Source organism: Cornus florida, unplaced genomic scaffold (genome assembly GCF_030987335.1).
Source record: "Cornus florida cultivar Cherokee Brave unplaced genomic scaffold, ASM3098733v1 CherokeeBrave_3.0.0_Hap2_Chr03, whole genome shotgun sequence".
NCBI lineage: Eukaryota > Viridiplantae > Streptophyta > Magnoliopsida > Cornales > Cornaceae > Cornus > Cornus florida.
The window spans coordinates 21308595-21332382 of NW_026775573.1; the positions used below are offsets into that span (position 1 = coordinate 21308595).

Sequence of the window (23788 nt, forward strand, 5' to 3'; positions counted from 1 at the left end):
TTCCAGGAATCTCAAACACCCTTGCAAACGCCCTCACGCGCTTCCACAAGCAGCTATGAGCCCACACGCGCCCTCACGCGCTGCACACGCGCCTGATTACTCTCTGGATGACATGACGCTCTCTGGTTGGTTGGTACTCCATGTTTCATGGAGCTGCGCTGCACCGGATCATTCCATTATTGACTAGACCTAATCCATGGTCCAGATTCACATGCGCACCACTTCATCATGCGCCGTGATGTACTGAATCAGCCGCCCCTTCATCAACCTTCCTCAACCACTGGATCTACTTACGCATCATATTATAATGGTCCGCAATGCACTGGATCCATTTGCCCACTATCAATTGAATCAAAAGTCCAAAGCAACGCGCACACCATCTTATTATATGCCGCGCTGCACTGGATTGTAGTCCCTTATGCACACACAGATGAACAAAATTCTTTTCCCCAGTTTAATAAATTGTTTAATTGCCCAATAATTAAATTCAATTACTTCTAAAAAAATTTCAAAAATTATAAAATATTTCCAGAAAATTTTAGAATAATTCCAGAAAATACAGAAAATACCTAGAAAAATCCCAAAAGATTAATTTATTATTTTGGGGCATAAATGAACATATATAATAGTATTAAGAACTATTTAATGTAGTTAATCATGCTACACAATGTTAAATCAAACTATAAAAATTTCAGAAAATAAAATTTAATTAACCTAACCTCACATACAAGATTTTAAATTATCTGTAATGTCTGTGTCTATTATATATATATGTGTATATATTTGTGTGTGTGTGGTGTAGTTTAAAACAAAAAGAAAAAGGAAAATAAAAAGGAAAGTGGGTGGGACCCACAAGCTATTTAGATTAGTGGCATTGGGCTGATTTCATTTCTGCATTCTCTCACGTTCGGCTCTCTCTCTCGCTCACTGGTTTTTTTTTCTTTTTCTTTTCCACACCAAATTCAAGGCTTGATTTCTCCATCATTTCTTGGTAGATTTGAGAGCCGTTTGAGGCAAAACAAAGCCCACGACGAGCTCTACGCGCTAGTGTAAGCAATTTTAGATTTGGTGCTTCCTAGGGAGTTCGAAATTAGAGACCCACTTTCAAGGGTTTTGTTCAATTTAGAGGTAGGGGCTCTTAATCCATAATTTTCTTACTCCTATGTGAATTACATCTTCTAAATTGTTGCAGGACATGCTTATTTGTGCTAGTTGTAGTTTAGAAGTAGTTAGAACATGTGTATGTGGTTATGTGTGAGCTTGTATTGAATGTTTTATGTGAAAAACTTGCCTATGTGATGATTTATATATGTTCGTTAGGCTAGATGTATTGTTGTATAAGAGCATGTTGAAATTCCTTGAGAAATTCTTGTGAAATTATGTCTTGCTTACTTAAATTGAGTTGGTTGTGGAATGATGAGTATATTCATGGTACTGATGCACTCATGCACTTTCATTGGGTATGAAATGGGAGAAATTGTTTTGGAACAAAAAGGAAAATTTTGGGAAAAGAGTTTTTACGAAATGGTTTTTTGAAAACCCGGTCACCGCGGGAGTACCAAAGGGCCGGAGTGTTAATATAGCCTAGAGGGGACTAGGGAGTCGCCCTAGTGTGGTTGAGCTATCTGGGCCCTTCGATGTCGCTGCAGGGTTACCAAAGGTCTAGGGACAGTACCCAATCCTCCTCTCGTGCCGCTGCGGGGTCACCAAAGGGCGGGTTGTATTAATAGTTTGAAAGTGATGGTTTGAAATGTGAAAATGGGGAGCAACATCGGCATGCATTTGCATTCCATGGCATTGTATTGTTTGCACTTGAGTTTGGTTGAAATGTTGTATTATCCCGACATTGTATGATCCCTATTCCTATTGATCTATTCTTTGTATGGATTCACAAGGACACAAGATGCGTGTCTTAAGTGCTACTTACTGAGCTTTATGCTCACCCTATTACTTAATAATTTTTTCAGGAAATGGGAAAGAAGTGGTGGATGACTTTCCACCACAGGCCTAATTTGGATTAGAAGATTTTTTTTGTTATTTTTGTATTAAGTCCCATATTTTTGTAAAAGCTTAGTCTGTTATATTTGGTATAGAGGTTTGTGGACTTTTATTATTATAATTATACCTATGGGCTGTAACTTTTGTATGAGCTGTCTAAATGTTGTAAAATATAGATATTTGATATTAATCTTATATTTTGGGACTGTAATTATGATATTCGGATGATAGAGTATGTGGTTGTACTACTATGGAATGAACTAAGTTAAGGCATGGTGAACGGATGAAAGGGATGTTGGAATGTATTATATGTTTATTGTGCTGGGATAAGTTAAAAATGCATTTAAATAGGTTGTGGTGGGCCCATTTTTTAAGGGAGGTCATTCCAATTTTTTTTTTTAAATGGTATCAGTTTAGGGTCATTACAAATTTGGTATCAGAGTGATGGTTCGAATACCATTAGGACGACGGGTATAGGCTTACCTAGGGTTGTCTGGGAAGTCATTTGCATTGTTATTTCCTTATTTGCAAAAGTGTTTTGCTATGTGAAAAAGCATGCTTAACTGCTTACTTGCTTACGTGCTTATATGCTTATATTAATGTGTTCATTGCATAGTATTACATGTTAAATGTTTGTACAGTATCTTTTTGCGTTGGGTTGTTCACGGTTGGACCTTAGTGTTATCGTTATTGAATTATTTTCTTTGTTTTATACAACGATGTCACGGCGTGAAGAACTAAGAGAAGTTGGCCCTAGGCTAACAAGGGGTGATATTGGCGAGAGCTCCAGCTCTAATCCGGAGGAGCTAAATGAGGAGGACATACTTCTTAGGGACTTGATTCCCCCGAGAGTTGTCCCCACAAGGAGGGATAATGTTGAAGCACCCGTTGAAATAGGTGAATATTCTGTGGGACTGGAGTTGAATCGTTTGTTGCAAAATGCTGTGAGGGCAACGATTGCTGCTCAGTCGCAATCGGCACCATAACCTACAATTCAAGTTGAGGAGACGCCAGCTCAGAAGCGTCTCAAGATCATTAAGGGGTTTTCCCAGTTGATGCCAGTTATGTTTGAAGGCGGTGCGGATCCAATGGTAGCAGATGACTACCTGGATCAAGTTGACACTCAACTAATTTCAATGGATGTGATGGAGGATCATTTGAGGATCATCCTAGCTACTTATAAGTTTGCTAAGGATGCCAAACTATGGTGGAAGTCGGTTACGAGACGGTACAAGGTGGAGGAGATGAGTTGGGATAAGTTCAAGGAATTGTTTTAAGAAAAATATTTTCCAATTTCTAAAAGATGGGAGCTAAATGACCAGTTTCATAACCTTATCCTGGGCAATATGTCGGTGGCGGAATATGAGAACAAGTTTACTTCACTTTCTCGCTTTGCTCCAGAAATGGTGAGAGATGAAGTTGACAAGACTCGGAAGTTTTATTTCGGTCTTAACGATTGAATGAGACCGTTGATCACAGCACAGTTCATTAAGGTTTATTCTGAAGCAGTGGAAATGGCTTTCATGCTGGAGGCTGACATTAAAGATAAGGATGCGAGAAGAGAGCAGTGGAAGCAAAAGAGGGGTGCAGGGCTATCTTTAAGAGGATCTTCTTGGAAAAGGATCAGGGGTGGTCCATCTCAGTTTCAGGGGTAGCAGTCTGCACGATCTGCTCCTACCACTCTTTTACCAGCTGGGTCTGATAGGAGTGGAGTCGTTTGTTTTCAGTGCCAGCAGCGTGGACATTATAAGTCCAGATGTCCTATGAACTCGACCACAGCGCCATCGAGAGCTTGTTATGGGTGTGGCCAGCAGGGCCATCTGATCCGGGATTGTCCTACTCGAGGAGCAAACACCGGTAGTGGCAGAGGGTCACAGTAGAGGCCGTCACAATCGGCTACAGTTCAGTTAGGTTTCAGACCGCCGCCACCACCACAGCCTGCTGTGTCTTCTCAGGGTTCACGACCAGTAAGGAGGGATACTCCTACTGTGTCGGCACAACAGTCTGGTGTTCAGATTAGTAGTTCACAGGCACAGGTACCGTATGGACGTGTTTTTGCACTTGCACCGACTGATGCATCTCCTGGATCTTCAGTTCTTCGAGGTATATTTCCACTGTTTGGTTGTTGGGCCCGTGTTTTGTTCGACTCTGGTGCATCTCATTCCTTTATATCATCATCGTTTGCACTTACATCAGGGTTAGAGGTCAGTTTCATGGATCGGGCATTGTATGTTGATACGCCAATTGGGGTTTCAGTGTCTTTGAGCCGAATTGTGAGGGATTGTTCCATTGTGATAGCTGGACGGATTTTTATGTTTGACCTTATCCTCCTGGAGATGACTAACTTTGATGTCATTCTCGGGATGGATTGGTTAGCTTCCTTTCATGCCACGATCGACTGTTTTAGAGGGAGAGTCACAGTTTGCACTTCTGAGGGAGACTGTTTCTTTTTCGTGGGAGATCGGGGTGATTCCCACATTTCATCATTTTATGGAGTTCGTGGACGGAGTTGTGGTGATTATTTCTTGGCTAGTCTTCTAACCGAAGAAGATGATGTTGTGAAAGAGGGTTACCCTATAGTTGTTCGCGATTTTCTGGATGTGTTTCTGGAGGATTTGACAGAGTTGCCTCCACACCAAGAGGTGGAGTTTACTATTGATTTGACGCCCGGTACTGCGCTAATTTCTTTGGCACCGTATCGTATGGCACCAGTTGAATTAGAAAAATTAAAAAGGCAGCTTAATGATTTGAGGATGAAAGGTTTCCTTTAACCGAGTGTGTCACCATGGGGCGTACCGGTCTTGTTTGCTAAGAAAAAAGATGGTTCTTTGAGGTTGTGCATCGATTATTGGAAGTTGAATCATGCCACCGTCAAGAACAAGTATCCCTTGCCAAGGATAAATGATTTGTTTGATCAGTTGAGAGGAACCAGTTATTTTTTGAAGATTGACTTGAGGTCAGGCTACTATCAGTTACGGGTCAGGGATGAGGATATCCTAAAGACAGCATTCCGTACATGGTATGGACACTATGAGTTCTTTGTTATGCCTTTTGGCTTGACTAATACGCCAGCGGCATTCATGGACTTGATGAACCGCGTCTTTCACGATTACTTAGACCAGTTTGTGGTAGTTTTCGTGAATGACATTCTCGTGTATTCATGATCTCAGGAGGAGCATGAGGTCCAATTAAGTATTGTTTTACAGATTTTGCGGGAGTACCGATTGTATGCCAAATATGAGAAATGTGAGTTTTGGCTACAGGAGGTGAAAATTTTGGGGCATATTGTTTCAGAAGGTGGAGTGTCAGTAGATCCATCAAAGGTTGAAGCAGTTTTAAATTGGGAGCAACCCAAGAATGTTTTTGAGATTCGGAGTTTCCTTGGCCTAGCGGGTTATTGTCGGAGATTTGTGAAGGATTTCTCCCGTTTGGCAGCTCCTATGACCCGTTTGACCCGGAAAGGGATCAAGTTTACGTAGAATGAAGCCCGTGAGTTATCTTTTCAGGAGTTGAAGACAAGGTTGACTACAGCTCCAGTGTTGGTGATACCTGAGCGTGGTTTGGGTTATGTGATTTATTGTGACGCTTCACGTGATGGTTTGGGATGTATGTTAATGCAGAATGGTAGAGTAGTAGCTTATGGGTCTCGACAGTTGAAGATTCACGAGCTTAACTACCCTACTCATGATTTGGAGTTAGCGGCAGTGGTATTTGCCTTAAAGTGTTGTAGACATTACTTGTATGGTGAGAGATTCGAGGTGACTCGGATCATAAAAGTCTCAAGTACCTTTTCTCCCAAAAGGACTTGAACAATAGACAGAGAAGATGGGTTAAATTATTGGAAGATTACAATTTTGAGTTGCAGTATCATCTGGGCAAGACAAATATGGTAGCAGATGCCTTAAGCCGGAAATCTCTTGGGACTCTGGCCTGTTTGGCTATTCGAAAGTGGAAGATGCTTAAGGATTTGGCAGAGATGGGATTGTATTATTTTGATGACGATGTTGACAGCGAGCCGGCATTCTTGTTTAGTCTTGTGGCTCAGCCTACTCTTGTTGTACGAATGATTGAGTCACAGAGACAGGACCCAGATTTAGATGCCATTCATGCTTTGATCTCTAGTGGTGAGACAGTGAAAGATTGGGTCTTGCATGCAGATGGGGGTCTACGGTTCAAGGGATTGTTGGTAGTTTCCACAGGTTGTCGTGAGGACGTCTTACGGGAGTTTCACACTTCCCGCTTTGTAGTTCATCCAGGTGGTACCAAGATGTATCACAATTTGAGACTTCAGTATTGGTGGAACAGGATGAAGAAAAATGTTGCACAGTTTGTGGCTAGATGCCTTACCTGTCAACAGGTGAAGGCCGAGCATCAGACATCAGCCGGTTTATTACAACCATTGCCTGTAGCGCAGTGGAAATGGGAACATATCACTATGGATTTTGTGACAGGTCTTCCAAGGTCACGGAGGGGCAATGAGGCCGTATGAGTCATCATTGAAAGATTGACCAAGACGGCTCACTTTTTGCCTATTAAGGCAACAGATGATGCAGAGAAGCTTGGTGTTCTTTATGTGAAGGAGATTGTAAGGTTGTATGGAGTTCCAGTTACCATTGTTTCAGATAGGGATGTCAAGTTCACTTCGAAGTTCTGGGGAGGACTTCAAGCAGCGTTTAGCTTAGCGTTGCATCTGAGTACGGCATTCCATCTACAGACTGACGGTCAGTCGGAGCGTACTATCCAGATTTCGGAGGATATGTTTCGGGCATGTGTGCTTGATTTGGGTGGTAGTTGGGAGGATCACCTTCTACTTATTGAGTTTGCCTACAACAACAGTTATCAGGCGAGCATTCAGATGGCTCCATTTGAGGCGTTGTACGGTAGACCTTATAGGTCTCCTGTTTTTTGGACTGAGGTGGGGGAGACAGCCGCCTTAGGACCCACATTGTACTCGAGACTATTGAGAAGATTAAGTTGATAAGACAGAGGTTACTTACAGCTCAGAGCCGACAGAAGAGTTATGTGGATAAACGGAGACGGCCGTTATCCTTTAAGGTGGGAGACCATGTTTTTCTACGGGTTTCTCCACGGAAGGGATTGATGAGATTCGGGAAAAGTGGTAAGTTGTCCCCACGATTCATTGGACCGTTTGAGATTTTGGACCGTGTAGGAGAGGTTGCCTATAGACTTGCTTTGCCGCCACAGTTGGACAGGGTCCACAATGTTTTCCATGTATCAATGTTACAGAAGTACGAGCAAGATCTATCTTACATTTTGAGTTGGGTTGATGTAGACATTGATGAGGATGTTTCCTACGAGGAAGGACCAGTTCAGATTCTTGACACACAACAGAAGGTGTTGAGGAACAAGACGATACCAATGGTGAAAGTCCTTTGGAGACACCACGAAGTCGAGGAGGCTACTTGGGAGCTCAAACAGGAGGTTCGCTCTAAGTATCTAGAGTTGTTTTCTTCTCCAGGTATGTCTTGATTTCGGGGACGAAATCTTTTTTAAAGTTGGGGAGAATGTAATGTCTGTGTCTAATATATATATATGCGTGTGCATATGTGTATATATTTGTGTGTGTGTGGTGTAGTTTAAAACAAAAAGAAAAAGGAAAATAAAAAGGAAAGTGGGTGGGACCCATAAGCTATTTAGATTAGTGGCATTGGGTTGATTTCATTTCTGCATTCTCACGTTCGGCTCTTTCTCTCGCTCACTGGTTTTTTTTCTTTGTCTTTTCCACATCAAATTCAAGGCTTGATTTCTCCATCATTTCTTGGTAGATTTGAGAGCTGTTTGAGACAAAACAAAGCCTACGACGAGCTCTACGCGCTAGTGTAAGCAATTTCAGATTTGGTGCTTCCTAGGGAGTTCAAAATTAGAAACCCACTTTCAAGGGTTTTGTTCAATTTAGAGGTAGGGGCTCTTAATCCATAATTTTCTTTTACAGTTGTGCTAAATTGATTACTTTCATATCTTATTTATTGCATAATTGGTTATACTGTTGATTAAAAATTGTATTTCTATAATTTGTGAAAATTGGCCATTGACTCTATTCACCCCCCTTCTAGAGTCAATTCTTGGGTAACACAGAGTTCTATACTCTTTCTTTATTTCTAACAGTTTTGTTGCTTGTATATTGCATTTTCCAACTCCGAGAGTCACAATTCTCTAATAGAGAATACGATGAGGCCAAGAAGGAGTTCCAAAAGATCTGTGGTGTGGACGATGTTGACGTAATGATTTATTCAACTGGTTGTTCCAGTTTAGCATAATAATCTGCATACTGATAGCCAATGCGGCTAACTTTTTCATTATAAAGTTTAGCCATAAATGCGCTTTAGTGGTGCAGGAGTCAACACTTTGTTTCTTGCATAGTCATCATTTTCCAACCCAATTCTCTTATAGAGATTACGATAGAGATGATAGTAAGTTCTAAAAGATCTGTGATGTCGATGAGGTTGACGTCATGACCTATTAAACTGGTGGTTCTCGTTTAGCATCAAAATTGGCATACTTTTTCACTGCGAAGTCTAACATGGCGCTCAAGTGCTGTAGTGGAATCATAAATTTTTTCCTTATAGTCTTTGAATTTTCCAACTCCGGTAGTCCCAATTATCTGATAGAGACTGTTGTTGCAAAAAATAGCACGGCTTGGAGCCGGGGGTACAATGAACTGCCAAAAAAAAAAAAAAAACAAGTGACGACTGGCATGGTGCCGACCGAGGATACTCTGACAGTCAAGTTAGTGCTTGAGCTATAAGTAAAAAAAAAAAAAAATGACTTGGTAGTTAATTTTCACGTATATTTTCAGGTTAATCAAACTAACTTCTACTTCCTTGAATTTATCTATGCCCTTTAGGCATCCACGTCACTTGGATTTCTTAACCAATCGATTATTCCATATCAGAGAATAAAGAAAATGTTCCAAAAGATTCATGGCGTCCACGTCGTTGACGTCACTTATTAAAGGGTGAGCCGAGTGAAACTCTTAAAATCTAATTTCCCTTTTAGGACGAGCTCATCAAGTAAGGGATGAGTTCACGAAGCTCTTGAAAAAGGAAAATCAACCTCCTTTGTCAAAGGGTGAGCTCATGAAGCTCAGTAAAATCAACCTCTCTTGTCAAATGGTGAGCTCACAAAACTTAGGAAAATTAATATTAAAGAGGTGAGCTCACAAAGCTCGAGAAAACCTATACCCTTATTAAAGGGGGAACTCATAAAGTTCGGAATAGATGGTGTGAGCTCACAAAGCTTAAAAACCTAATTCTCTTAAAGCGCAAGGTCAAGAAGATTGGAAAAGCTACTATCTAAAATAAAAATAATAATAAGAAGGAAGAAGAATAAGAGATGTTTACCTTACAATATTCCCGATGCTCGATAAGCAAGAGCTCAGGAATGGGGGCAACTGATAAGGTAAAAGATGACAACAATTCAAATTCAAATAAAAAAAGATTAACTAGTTGAAATTCAAATAGAATAACATGTCATTTTAAATTTAAATGTAGATGACGAGCTGATGAATTCCCCAAATAAACTCTCCCAAATCACAAGAAGTTTAGATCTTCAACTGGTTATAAATGTGAGACTGGTCAACCAATCTGTTATGAGAAATTAAATGCATAATTTATTCCTTTAATATACAATCTTGACTTATGGCCGATACCCCTGTTGGTGCCCAGTTTCGGTCACCATCCCTATTCTTTTGTAGGAATGGAGTTCTATTCCGGGTCGTGCAGATTTATGCTTCCACATCTCCCAATTTAACATTTGCAGTTGAGTAAGCTCATGAGAAGAGTTACGAACTTCCCATATTTAGCCAATGTGTTGAAAGATTTATTAAATAATTCATTTGACTTTTCAAATATCTCAAAAATATTGTTTCAATTCATTGGTTAAACACGGGAACTCATGATTCTTTTCATGAGTAGGGATGGAAACAAGATTTCAGTTCAAGGGGTACAATGTACTTAATAATAATAATAATAATAATAAAATCAACTAAACGGACTTATGATTGTGTAGTGCAATATCTAATAAAATGGGGTGGTAGTTGTGTTAGGTTAAAATATTAGGCATGTTGATTTTTTAATATACAATATTGACTCACAATTGATATTGGACATGTTGGTTTGATTATGGCCTAATATACCAATTCAAGTAGTGCTATATAATTTATTTCTTTTTGAAAATCACATCAAATTCGTAAAAAACATTCATACTAACTTGAAAATGGAGTTTGTTGGAATTTTATTTATAAATGATTGATGTTAGAACACTTTCCTTAAACAAATATGGCCAAAATAACCTATTAAAAAAAATTAGTATTTGATTGAAGAAAGGAAATACAAATTTAGTTGAAGAGAATAAATAAATTAGGTGGCTTCCCAGATAGCTTAAGAGCATTACTCTTTTTCATTTATGCCTCTTGGTAGGAACAATCAAATTCCGCGCAAAGTATTTTCAAAGTAAATATACACAAAGACTGTTATATATTCTACTTGGTACAATAAAATAAAGAATTTAAAGTTGTTAGCTTCTTCCTTCCAACTGATGCATGGGTCTTGAAGTGATTATTTTTTTTAATTTTTTTTAAAATTTTTTTTTTTATAGCATTTTTAAGATTTCCCAACACTTAAATCTTTAACAAATGTGTTCAATAGTAGTAACTATAATAGTGATCCTTTTTTTAAATTTATTATTATTATTATTATTATTTTAGCACATGTAAGATTTTTCAAAGGAGACTTTGAGGGCTGGAGGACTTTTTGGCTTGAAATTTTCTTTTTGAGCTTGGCAATAGTTAGTAGTTTGTTGGGAAGGGGGGAGTTGAAACTATAATTAATAGGCTTGATCCTTTTACCACTGGAGCAACACCTCCACACCTAATTCTCTTCACTTATTTTTTTGTTATATTTGTTCCATATTTATTTCCTGATTCTCTTGTTTGGCAACAGAAATTGCATGATTCTAGTTCTACGGTGAAGAGTTTAGAACCCACCAGTGACGAGGATTGCGGTGCTCTGAACAGTGCGAACTAGAACAGAGCTTCACAGAAGGGTCGCCTCCTTTGATTTTATGGGGGTATTTTAGACATTTTAATTGCTAAATTGGCATAAAGTCCTTATTTGCACAATTTGAAACGGTAGGGGGTTTATTACACATCTTGTATATAATGAAGGGGTTTTGTACACTTAATATTTCATTGGAACCTGATTCCCTTACTTTATTCTTTATTTGTTCGTTGTTTGATCTTCTCTTGACTTATTTTTCGTGATCCTCGTATTCTTCAATGTATTGAAACCGAGTAAGCACTTATTCTTTGCTCTCTTGATTGAAGAGTGCAATGCGTGCAATCTACTTCAGACAAGCAAGAGTGCATTGCACTTCTCATTGATGGCATTCGGGGACTCATAATCAGAATGGTTAGTAAACTTGGAAAGGAGGTTGAGCTAGTTGGGGTGGGGTTGCAACCCGGGGGGTCCCAATCCCAAAAGTTTTGGGTTTAGTGTCACGGATTTGGACCTTGTGTGGCACCTGTGTGGCGTAACATTAGTTTATGTAAATTTCAATTTGGTCCGTGTTTGAGTTGAAATGTAAGAATCCAATTTCATTTTGGGCAGGACTTGTGTGTGTGAAGGAATCCGATGCCCAACCTGAATTACAAAACCCGACAAATCCGGACTATAAACCCTATATAAATAAATATATGTATATATATTTGTGTTGGTTGCATGTGATTCGTTTATTTAGGGGGGTCCACTTAATTGAATCAGACATATTGAACTTATTAATTTTTGATATATTTGTTATTATGTCAAGCCAACATTTTTAATTATTTAGTTGTGAAATGGTTAAGGTCATTGCATTTGTTATAACAACAACAAAAATTTTAATCTGAGTTGGAAGCCTGAATTCAACTTGAAATTTCAGCCCGACTTGATCGTACAAAATTAAGAATTGGTTGCCTTTTGGGTTGATGGTCGGGTCGAGTCGGGTTGGGTTTGATATGAAGATTTTATACTTCAGAGCCTCCAACTCATCCGAATTGCATCCCTATTTGGGGGTTTAATCAAAGGCTCCCATGTACAGACATCTATGCTTGACCTTCAATCCAAGCTCTCCAACCGGAATCTAATTCACATTTAAAATTGTGAATTCAAGTTGGAAAAATCAAACTGAAAATCGAGATTAATTTAGGTTAGTCCCGAGTTGGGTTACTCATTCACAAAATATATTTAGAAACTGAATAATTATATAAAAACTAATGAGCAAATTCTCAAAAAATAAATACTCCAAAGGGTTAATCCAATAAGAGAGAGAGCAAAGTTGTTATTAATGAGAAAAGGTACTCAAAAGCTTGAGAATTACAACTATTTACAACCGGGAAAAAACCCTAAAAAATTTAGCTAATAGCAAAAAATCTCTAAAGATCATTAAAAAGTACTAGTTTTGCATCTAAATTGATCAAGCTTCCAGAGTAATTGTCTCAGATTAGTGGTTAAACGCAGCATTTGCATTGATTGTACATCTTACACATATTAATTACTTTTTATCTCCTTATTACAATACTTAAGAACATTCCCCAACACACATACATATATATCTAAATTATACTTCTCAAGCATCCCCATGATACATAGGTAAGAAATGGTTTTTCAGGAACTGGTATGCACTTCACAACCCAAGCAAGAGGCCAGGACATTGCTGCTAATACAATGCACAAACCCCATTGCAGCCAATTCAGCCTTTTTGTATTTGCAAATTTCTGTAAAAACTCCACCATTATAACCTGAAGAACAACAGTTAATGCCACTATCCAGAGAAACAACTTGTTCTTGTGTATCCCTTTGAAGACATTCTTCTTCTCCATTTTCCTAGCATTAAACTCATTGAAGACTTGACAAAGAACAAATGTGTTGAAGATAAGGGTGTTCTTTACCTCTAAGTTCACATTGAAGATAGGCTGTCCTTTAAATTGAAGTATTAAGAGGATCAAGATTTGATAGAGTGCTTGAGAAATGAGGTTCCTCCACATGACATTGGTCACAAGTGGCTCTACTCGACCCACCGGCTTTTTCTCCATGAGTTCATCAGTAGGCCTCTCTGTGGCCAGAGCTAGAGCCCCCAATGTGTCCATGATCAGATTAACCCACAACAATTGAACTGCCGTTAGTGGGACTTCACCAGCAGAACATGCTGCAACCAAGTTGATCACAAGGGCGGCGACATTGACAGTGAGTTGGAATTGAATGAACTTTTGGATATTGTTATACACACATCTCCCCCATTTCAATACAGTCACCACTGAAGTGAAGTTGTCATTCAAAATGACAATGTCTGAGCACTCCTTAGCCACTTCAGTGCCTTGAATGCCCATAGACAGTCCAACATCGGCTTCTTTTAGAGCCGGTGCATCATTTGTGCCATCCCCTGTGACCGCGACAACATGGCCTTTCTGCTTCAAGCACCGCACCATTAAAAGCTTATCAAGTGGGGAAGATCTTGCCATGATGCGAATTTTTTCAACCCGGTCCATCCTCTCATCCGGAGTATAGTTTCGAAATTCTACACCTTCCACTACTTCCCTGTCATGCATGGTTTGATCTGATCCAAGTATCCCACATTCAATGGCTATAGCTCTTGCAGTGAAAATGTTGTCACCTGTGATCATCTTTATATCCACTCCAGCATTTCTGCAAATTTGCACAGCTCTTTTCACCCCAGGCCTACATGGGTCCTTCAAACCAACTATGCCTAAGAAAATCAAGTTGTCTTCATTTAATTCTATACGTGTCTTGCCATCATCAGTGGAACGTGACTTTGGCTCTATAATTTGTTTATGAGCAAATGCAATACATCGAAGGGCTTCCGCAGCCATACCTGTTAGAGAACATAAATAATTGAAATTGAAACATGTGTTGAACATAAAGAAAGTCATATGCACCAATAATTGAAATTGAAACATGTGTTGGATATAAAGAAAGTCATGTGTGAGAGTGCGTGAGTATTAGAGAACAAAAAAATTAAAGTCACATCTTTTCTAATAGCTATAGCTTTTATAGTAAAAATTGATAAACAATACCTTCAATTATTCGCTTGATCTCATCTCTCTCGCCATCATCCAAGGGTTTGATGATGCCAGACTTGTCGTAGTAACTTGAACACATGGCTAGTATCATTTCAGCAGCTCCTTTCCAGTGGACATGGAAAGTGTTGTCAATCCTACTTTTTATTAGAACCCCACTTCGTTTCTTTTGCGAATTAAAGGTCTCCACATGGGAGATGACATAATTTTGTTTCAATTCTTCGACATTCATGTCTAATTCTTGGACAGACCAAGAGAGGATAGCTTTTTCCGTTGGACTGCCAGAGAACTCTGATTCAGACCATTTGGTGGCTTTGTAAAGAATAGCAGTAGTGTTCTGGCTCACTCCTTGGTAGAGCAATTCAAGAGCATTAAGAGATACTATGTCCCTAAAATTGCCTGTAATGTGATCTTTGCCTAGCACAAATTTGGTCACCTTCATTTTATTCATGGTAAGTGTACCAGTTTTGTCAGTGCAAATGATGGTTGCTGAGCCCATTGTCTCACATGCCGAGAGTTTCCTAACCATTGCTTGATCAGCCATCATTCTTTTCATAGAATAGGCCAAAGTGAGTGTCACTGCCAACGGCAAACCTTCAGGAATCGCGACAACAATAATTGTCACCGCGGCTGCTATAATACGTACCATGGCATTCATAATATCATCAAATTTGGTACTTTTACCATTGAATTCACGATTTCCTTTATCATCTTCTGTATTCCCTGTGAAGTAACGAGCTAGCAGCACAAGAAGAACAAGAAAAGCAACGACCAAACCAACCTTTCCGATAGAGGAAGTTAATTTGTTGAGTCTTGACTGCAATGGAGTTTGCTCTTTCGAGTCATGGCTTATGGAGCTCATCATCTCACCCCACAAAGTGTTCATCCCCACTGCTGTGACAACCATCCGGGCATACCCGTTCGCTATCTTGGCTCCGGAAAATAAGAATGGATTGACATTTTCATCAATTTCGACGTGGTTGCTCTCTCCTGTCATGCTTGATTCGTCTACTTGTAAGGAATGGCCATACAAGAACAACCCATCAGCTGGAATTTGATCTCCAATTTTCAAGTTCACAACATCTCCAACTAAAATATCAAATATGGAGATTTGTTGAGGCCTTCCATTTCTCGTGACTTCAACTTGAATATTGTCACTAACTTTGGACAATTCATCAAATTGTCTTGATTGCCTGAAGTTAGTCACCGCTGATACCACCACCACCAAAAGGACAGCGAAAAGAATGCTCGAGCCGTCATACCAACCCTCCTTTATCCCATTTTCTTTAATGCCAAAGGCAAGAGAAAGAACTGCACATACTAGAAGGATAATAATAGTGGCATCTTTTATGGCTTCCAACAAGAAATGAAGAAAGCCTTCTGGAGGTGGCTTGTGGTAAGTGTTTGAACCAAAGGCCTCGCGTCGCCTTTTCACATCTTCACCAAAGCCATTGATTCCATTATCAGCATGACTTTCAAGATTAATCACTATGCCTTCTACCCCACCAAGTTGGCGAAGAAGATCAAAGCTCTTCTCCTTCACCATCTTTACTAGGCTTGCTGGTTCGATGTTGTAGTGGTGATTTTGATCATTTAAAATGTGATAATCAATGCGTTGATTCACTGATGGAGTCTGAAAATGATTTGAGAGAGAGGGGTCTTGAACAACAATAAGATAAAACATTGTTAAATTTTCATAATAAATAATTTTTGAGTAGTGCTATTTGACGGGACAAATACAAAACCCATGTATACTTCACTGACTTCATGGGATAGTGTAAAAATAAGTAATTTAAAACCAAAATATAAAATGCCTTTCAAAACAAAAACCTCCAAAAATAAATTAACAAAAATAACTCTCTTATCAACAGGCCCGTGGTCTAGCAGTACAAAATTCCTACTTTTTAAAGGGACGTTAGGGGTTCAAACCTCAGTGGAGGCAGTGTGTGTGAGTTCCGACTAAGAAAAATAAAAATAAAATAAAATAACTCTCTTTACTTACTACAAAAGAAAAAAACAAAAATAAATTCCAAAGAAAGTAACAATTAAAAATTTAACAAAACAATAACTATGATAAAAATAAAAAAATAAATAAAAAACACAAACAAATTAATAAAATATGAATTGAAATTCTTCAATCATGGATTTTTGTTGATATTCAAAACTAGGGGTGCATACGGTTCGGTTTGGACCGGTTTAAGAGTGTTTTGGAATCAAACCGAACCATTTGACCAAAGGAACCAGACCAAACCAAACTGTGAAAAACCGGTTCGGTTCGATTCCATTTTTTTTTACGGAAGTATTCATATTATATCACATGCACAATAATAAACCAAGTTAGCAACGCATTCAGAACTATTAATATATTCAGAACTTTTAATTCATTCTTCTCTATCACTTCTGAAATTGAAGTAAATAAATTCAAAATTGGTAATAACCTAATACATTTAGAATTACTATTTCAGCAATAAACAATCAGTCACAATTCAATTCAGCCACTTAAAAAAAAAAAAAATTATTTAATAAATTGATAATACCTAAGATAATTAAAAGTGGACCATATGATTGATAGTTGTTATAAACTTTTAAATGATTTGGATTGTAGGATTATATTATATATATTCTATAAATTAACATATATATAAATAATTATATATATATATATATATATATATATATATATATATATATATATAATGGTTCGGTTCGGTTCGGTCTAGTTCGGTCTTAAAGGACCTCAAATCATGTCCAAACCATATCTTTACGGTTTCATAAATTTAGAATCATGAACGAACCAAACCATTAGCAAACCAAAGCAAACTGTCCGATCTGGTTTGGATTTTTGGTTTGACCGGATTTTTGTGCACCCCTAGTCAAAATTAATTTCTTATAGAATTCTTATAAAAGCATTCCAATACATTTAAGATATATGCAAACTTAGTTTGTGAAAATGAAAAATATATATATGGAAAGAGTTTGTTTATGTATTATTCTAACTACATTTGAAAAAAAAAAAAAAGAAGAAGTGATGGAAAGAATATGTATGAGATTGAATTTTAGAATAATAAGGGTATTGAAAGAATCGTGTTAGAGTTGGAAGTAGGGATGACAATTTGCCTCGCGGAGACGGGTACCTACCCTACCTTGCCCTATTTATAGCTGTTTTGGGGAACTGTTTAGTATATTTGGGCGGGAATGGTTTTTATTAATGAAAACCCGCGCGGGTTTGGGACGGGGGTAGGTTACCTTGTCCCGTTTAGGTTAGTAAATTACTAAATTATACTTATTTTATTAGTATATATAGTTAGTTTTAGAAACCTTAATTAGGTCACATTCACCCAATACTTTCTCAACCGTTCTAAAGAGCGACAGAGCCCTACGAACTAAGAACACTCATACCCTTAAATTTTATGTTAAATTATTGATTGTCTATTTTTTTTGAATTTTTTCAATAGTTATATAATTGTATTTGAAGGGAAAAATAAAAAATGTGGAGAAATTATGGAACTAAACGGGGCGGGACGGGTGCCCATGGGGATGAAAAAGTTAAACGAGGCGGGGATGGGGTAGAAAGGCCCCCAGTTTAGGCGGTTTTGGGAGGGGACAGGGCGGGAGTTTCTAAACGATTGCGGGGGCGGGAGAGGGTACACTCGCCGAAAACTGCTCCCGTTGCCATACCTAGTTGGAAGGATTTTAGGATAGAGATTATGGAAAGAATTGTGTTTGAGTTAAAATTTTAGGATAGCCGCATTAGATTTTTATGTCAGTCGGTTTTTATTGGGATTTTATAGTCGTCAATTAAATCATTTTTCATAATTTTTTTGACATTAGTTAATATTTCCATTGAAAATGTAAAAAAAAAATATACTAATAAATAAAAGGTAAACTACCTTAAAAACCCTATGATGCATTGTATGACTCTAAATTGATTAAGTGTGTAACTCCTCGCCTGGTTCTTAAATACATGGCCCTAAATTGACTAATTGATTGTCTTTTACTTTTTTTTTTTCTTTTATAATTTTCTAAAAATAAATAAATAAATAACTTGAATATGGAATGAGTCGTATATGGGTTAAAATTTATAATAAAATTTAACAAGCATAATATGTGAAAAATGAGTTAACATCATGACCTACAGAATAGTTTTGACAAAAATAAATAAATAACACAAATATTGTTGAATGAGGGCTACTAGAGGTTGAAATTACCATGAACATAACTTAGATAGAAAGAACTAAGTTGTATTATAGCAAATGGAATAAATCATATTACATCTTCGTCGGCTCTCTATATAATTTTGAGTTTGGTTTATAATAATAGATGTCATGTCTGACGTAAAGTGAAGAAAATGCAACTAATAATGGAATATTAGAATATGTAGGACTAAATGAATTATGTTTGGTTAACGGATTTAGTTAAGAAAAGAAAAAAGAAAATAGAATGAAAGGGAAAAATAATTTTTCAAAGGAATGCAAAAGCCTTTTTATAAGAAAATGGGGTATAACCATCATATTGGAGAGTACTTTCAGTATTAATAAAAGGTATCAATCATGTGCTTCACAATATGGACAGAAAGTGTTTAGAAAGTGGTCGGATGTGAAATGCAAAGGGGCACGTTGCTCACTTTGAAAACTATTTGGACTAGCTTACTCCCTTTTATACCACATGAGATTATTATGCTCATTTGATGAAACTTTGAGCTTTTTCTATTTTTATTTTTTGCACTTTTGCCAATTAAACATTAAAAGATTAGTGAAACAATAAACAAGTTTTGAGAAAGAGGTAAACAAGTGACAAGTTGAAATCTCCTCATGTATGTATGTGTGTGTGTGCGCACGCACGCTCGTGTGTATATATTTAGAATTGTATAGTTATGATAAAATTTTAATGACCTTTCGGTAGGACTATATAATTATTTTTATTATTCGAAAATTTAAACAAACACACGCATCTAATATATATATATATATATATATATATATATGTATATGTATGTATGTGGGTGTGTTATATATGTTTTCCATTGAAGTTCGAACCTTCAACCTTCTCATTTGGAGAGGAGCTAGAACTTATACCATGTGGGTTAATGCCCATTGGCAAGATTATATAATTATGATAAAAACTTCAGTGACCATTTTTTTTTTATTTTTATAAATGTTGGTCCTAAATACAACAATAATTAATAAAAAATTCAGCTGGGTAGCTGCCCCCACTGGGCCCTTCTTACCTCGTTCTTGGCTTGGATTGATGTCGAGGATGGTATGAGTGTTGACTACAATTTGTTTAGCAAGCTGAGAAAGCAGAGCGCGAGTAGAATAGATTACTGCAAAAGCGTAGCGCCATCGCCTTCTGGGCTTTCTGAGCTCCATGGTGGCGGGGATGTCAACAACTAGTGGAGTCGAATCATGGGAGGAGGACAATGAACGAAGACGGGGCTCGTTAGGATTTTTCGAACAACTAGCCAGTGAAGCCAACATGTTGTATGAATAGCCAAATTAAGCAAGACCAACAACATAAACTAAATGTGAAGACTCTGAAGTTTGTTTGTGCCTTCAAAGACTTGTGTTTCTGCTATGCAACTTTTCTCTAATTAACATGGATATATATAGAAATTTGGTATTTACCTATAATCTGTTCCTTTCAACTTTGCTGCGTTTCCAAGTAAAGTTTGTTCCCTCAATACATATATATATATTTATATACACGCGCTTTGTTGGAACCAACGTGGCAAAACACAAGAGTACAATAAATTAAGAAATAACACACACTACCCTGAAAAGAACGGACTAATCTACAACGATAGAGTTCTTCTGTAGATATATATATATATATTTTAAGCAAGAAATACACAACACTCACACACTTTTGTTTTTTTGGGAGTTTCGAACTTTCACTATTCATTTTAAGAGATAAAAAAATATTACTAGGTTTCTTTTAATTTTTTAATTTTTTTTTTCTTACTTCTTTTATCTAACCAAAAAGAGCCTAAAGATAATTTTTGTTTGGCTTTTCTATTTTTACCTGTAACTTTTTTTCCTTCTCTAATTTTTTTTTTTTTTTTTCAATCAGTTTTTCATCTTTATTTATTTAGGTTTCATTTTTTTTTTTTTTTAATTCTTTGATTATATATATATATATATCTGATAATGATAGCGTGTTCCGTGTTGTTGTTTTTTATTTATTATAAAAGATCATGTGTTTCATGTATTTTTTTCAAAAGGTTAATGTGATTCATGTTTGGTCAACAAACAATGGGATTGAAAGAAGACGGCCCCACGTTTTAAGTGTCTACGAGCAGGGAAAATGAGGTAAGACATCGCACAACACGCATCACGGTTCAAACTTTCTGTTCGAAAAATCCACTCAAAACTAATAAACATTGACTCAAAAAATTTGTTAGGGACTCGGTAGACGGCTTCACGTTTGGTTGAAGGAATAAAAAAATGGATGGATTTGAGAAAGAAGGAGAAGGGAAGAGGCATTCTTATAGAATGGAAAATGTTTTTCTCATTTTTTTATTTTTATTTTGATTGGATGTAATGGATTATAGAAATGATAGATGTAGTGACACATTTTTTATTTTTATTTTATGTTATTGAAAGGAAGGAAAATTTTATTTTTGTATTATTTTTACTAATACACTCTTATTATTTAAAACCCTACAAATTCTATATATATTTCAAATTAGGTAAATTATACTTACCTCTTTTAAAATTTCGTCAATATATACCGATCTTCCCTTTTATTTACTAAATTACATGAACCTTCCTGAAATTTATATTTTTATAACACATAACAACCATCCATTAATGGCAATTATTGGTCAACGTGGTCAACCTTTCCAATTGCTTTATTGTACCTAAATTGCCCTTTTAGTTGTTGTAGAGACAAATTTGACCTTTCTTACTCAAGTAATATTACGTAAACACCCTGCCCTCTTCTTTTACTTTCCTTTGAACATATTACTATTATTACATATATATATATATATGCATAAGTACATACGTACAGATATATGGGCTTTTAATTAACTAATGGGTTTGAATTATATCTTCATCCTGCGGTTGATATTTGGTTCTAATGGTATGGATTGAAGATAAATTTCTATGTAAAGTTTAACAAGCATAAACTAATCTGTGTCTATATGGAAGAGGACCACCAAAGCATATATATGTATATATATTTCGTGTTTCATGGTTACTGCTTATGATCTCTGCCTCCCCTTGTTCCTTAGTGTGTGTGTGTATATATATATATATCATTTGCTTTGAACTTTTGAATTTGTTTTTCCTTCATTAATTATTATAGCTATGTTTGCTTTTCTCTCTGGATATGAGAGAGATGAAGAAGGAGAAGTAGTCAAGTAGTCAATGGGAGTTTAATCGCGCTAGGTGAAAAGTAAGATATTTTTTTGTTTTCTCCTGAAAAGTAAAAATATATATATGGGCATTTTGGACTTTGAAATTTTGTAATAAAATACCATATATATTAAGGACAAATACAATACATATTAAGGATATAAATGTAATTACATAGGAATAGTTAACGCCATCCAACCAATAGGTCTGACAAAGGAGGTTCATGTAATTTGACAAAATTTGACAAACAAAAGAGGAGGTCAATGTATGTTGACGAAACCTCAAGAGAGGTCAGTGCAATTTACCTGCCAAATTTTTAAGAAGATTAGAAATTAAAAATACATGTTAGTTAATACTTTTTTTCTCTCTCTTAATTTTGGGCTAATAAAAAAATATAAGGGTAAATTAGACAGACACTCCATAAAGTTAGGTCATATCCTACTTAGATAAAAATTTTGTTTTTAACTTTGACTTACATCTTAATTTACTCTTTAGCCAATTACGCATATCATACGAACTGATTTTTTATTCTTAATTTTTTAATACAAAATATATATAATCTTAAATAATAAAAGACCCCTATATATAATAGGATAAAGTACACTAAACCCTCGAAGTATGAGTTGATTGCAACAAACTCCCCTGCAGTAAGCAAAACCTTTCAAACTATCATTTTGTTGCAAACGGTGAAGTTGCCGTTAACTAAAAAGAAAATTACAGTTTAGCCCTTAGTGTGTTTTCTCTTCTGGTTTGAGCCGGTTGTCACCAGTGGAGCAAGCCGTCAAAGTCGCTTCTTGGTGCTTCTCGCCGGGCTCTTGGGAGTCTCTCTTGACCTAATATAGATAGAATCTTGGTCGGAATCACGAAGTGGGACTCGTCACCGCAGAAACTGGCGCGTTGAAACTGTGTGTTTTGGGTGGTATTTGTTCGGTGCTTCGCCGGAGTTAGGTCTTCGTTATAGAGCTCGCCGTTGCTCGGACCTTGTGGTTCAGTTCACTAAAGCTATTCATAATGTTCTGAATTTGATTTCCTAGAGAGAGAAAGTGAGAAGAAAAGAAAAATCCTCTGAAATGTCTTTGTATACACTTCTCATTCCGAAGAATTCAAAGTAGGAGGAGGAGAGTGGGAAAAAGAAAGATAAAAAGAAGATCAAATCAAATAACAAGCCAAAGAAGCGAAGCAGAAGCAGATAAATAGATACAACAAATTGGATAATTTTCCTTTTGCTTCTGCTGGTAATTCTCGATGATTTTTTTTCTCTGCTTGATTAGATTCTATTTTTGAATTAATGTTATATATGGTAATAAATGAATTTTGATTGATTTGATTTTTCACAAATTAGGGTTTTGGCCATGTCTGCAACAGATATCAGCGATCCGATGGCGTTGTCCGCAACAGAATCACAACCAATTGCAGTGAAAATGGCAGCTCAGATCGAAATCGAGTCGGTGAAATGCGATTGTTGCGAATTAAACGGAGGAGTGCACATTAGGGTACATAGATCGAATTCGCAAGCGATATCACGGGAAATGGATCTGCGGGCTGTGTTAGGAGGCTGTGAAAGACGAGATGGTGAGATTGGAGAGGCTGATCAGGGCACTATACATATTATATATATATAATGGTCATAAGGGGTATATATGGTATTCTAAAGTTTGAGCAACCCAAATGGGTCAGCGTGCCTCTCTCCACGTTAATTCTCAGACGGCCAAGTAACAGAATTTGGATTTTTGCAACAAATGAGATAGTTTAGGGGATTAAGTGTATTGCTTAAAGTTTAGTGGAGGATTTTTTGAGAAAGAAAAGAAAGTTCAGAAGAGTTTAGTGCACTTAACCCTATATAATATACAGGGTTCTTTCTCTCTCCTCTCCTCCCCTGTCCTGCAGACTAATTTTTGGGCAGAGCCACTCCTCCTCCATTTTCTTCCCCTGTTAATGTCCACCATCACCATCCGTCTTGACCTCTATTCTCTTTCTTTTGTCTCTCACCCAACAAACAAACCCATTTAAAAAAAAAAAAAAGCAATAACCATTTTTAAAAAAAATACTCTCTTTCAACCACCTAACCAGCAAACCTATTTTTATTTTTTTTATTATTATTTTTTTAAATATTAGCAAACCATTTCATCATCAAACCCCACAATTGTAAACCACAACCCAATTATGGAACACCATTGAAATGGGAAGATTAAATCTTTTGTATTGCCAAAACTTCCTACATCATCGTTGCCTTCCACACTGATACACTGAACAGATAAGTTCAGATATGTAGAAAAGATGAAATTGGCGAAGAAGAAAACTCACTCCACCTTCATCATCAGACTCTCCACCTTGCACCTAA

The 23788-nt window shown here is 36.9% G+C and overlaps 1 protein-coding gene across 1 annotated transcript; it reads right to left on the reverse strand.

The window, feature by feature from the left end:
* Positions 1 to 12330: 12330 nt before the first annotated feature.
* On the reverse strand, positions 12331 to 17558 carry LOC132299881 (putative calcium-transporting ATPase 13, plasma membrane-type). The gene is made up of 2 exons (XM_059796755.1): positions 14087 to 17558; positions 12331 to 13884 (listed from the first exon to the last, which is right to left on the reverse strand). Exons 1-2 carry the CDS (start codon positions 15771 to 15773, stop codon positions 12608 to 12610), a joined length of 2964 nt encoding a protein of 987 aa, XP_059652738.1. The 5' UTR covers positions 15774 to 17558; the 3' UTR covers positions 12331 to 12607.
* Positions 17559 to 23788: the final 6230 nt, after the last annotated feature.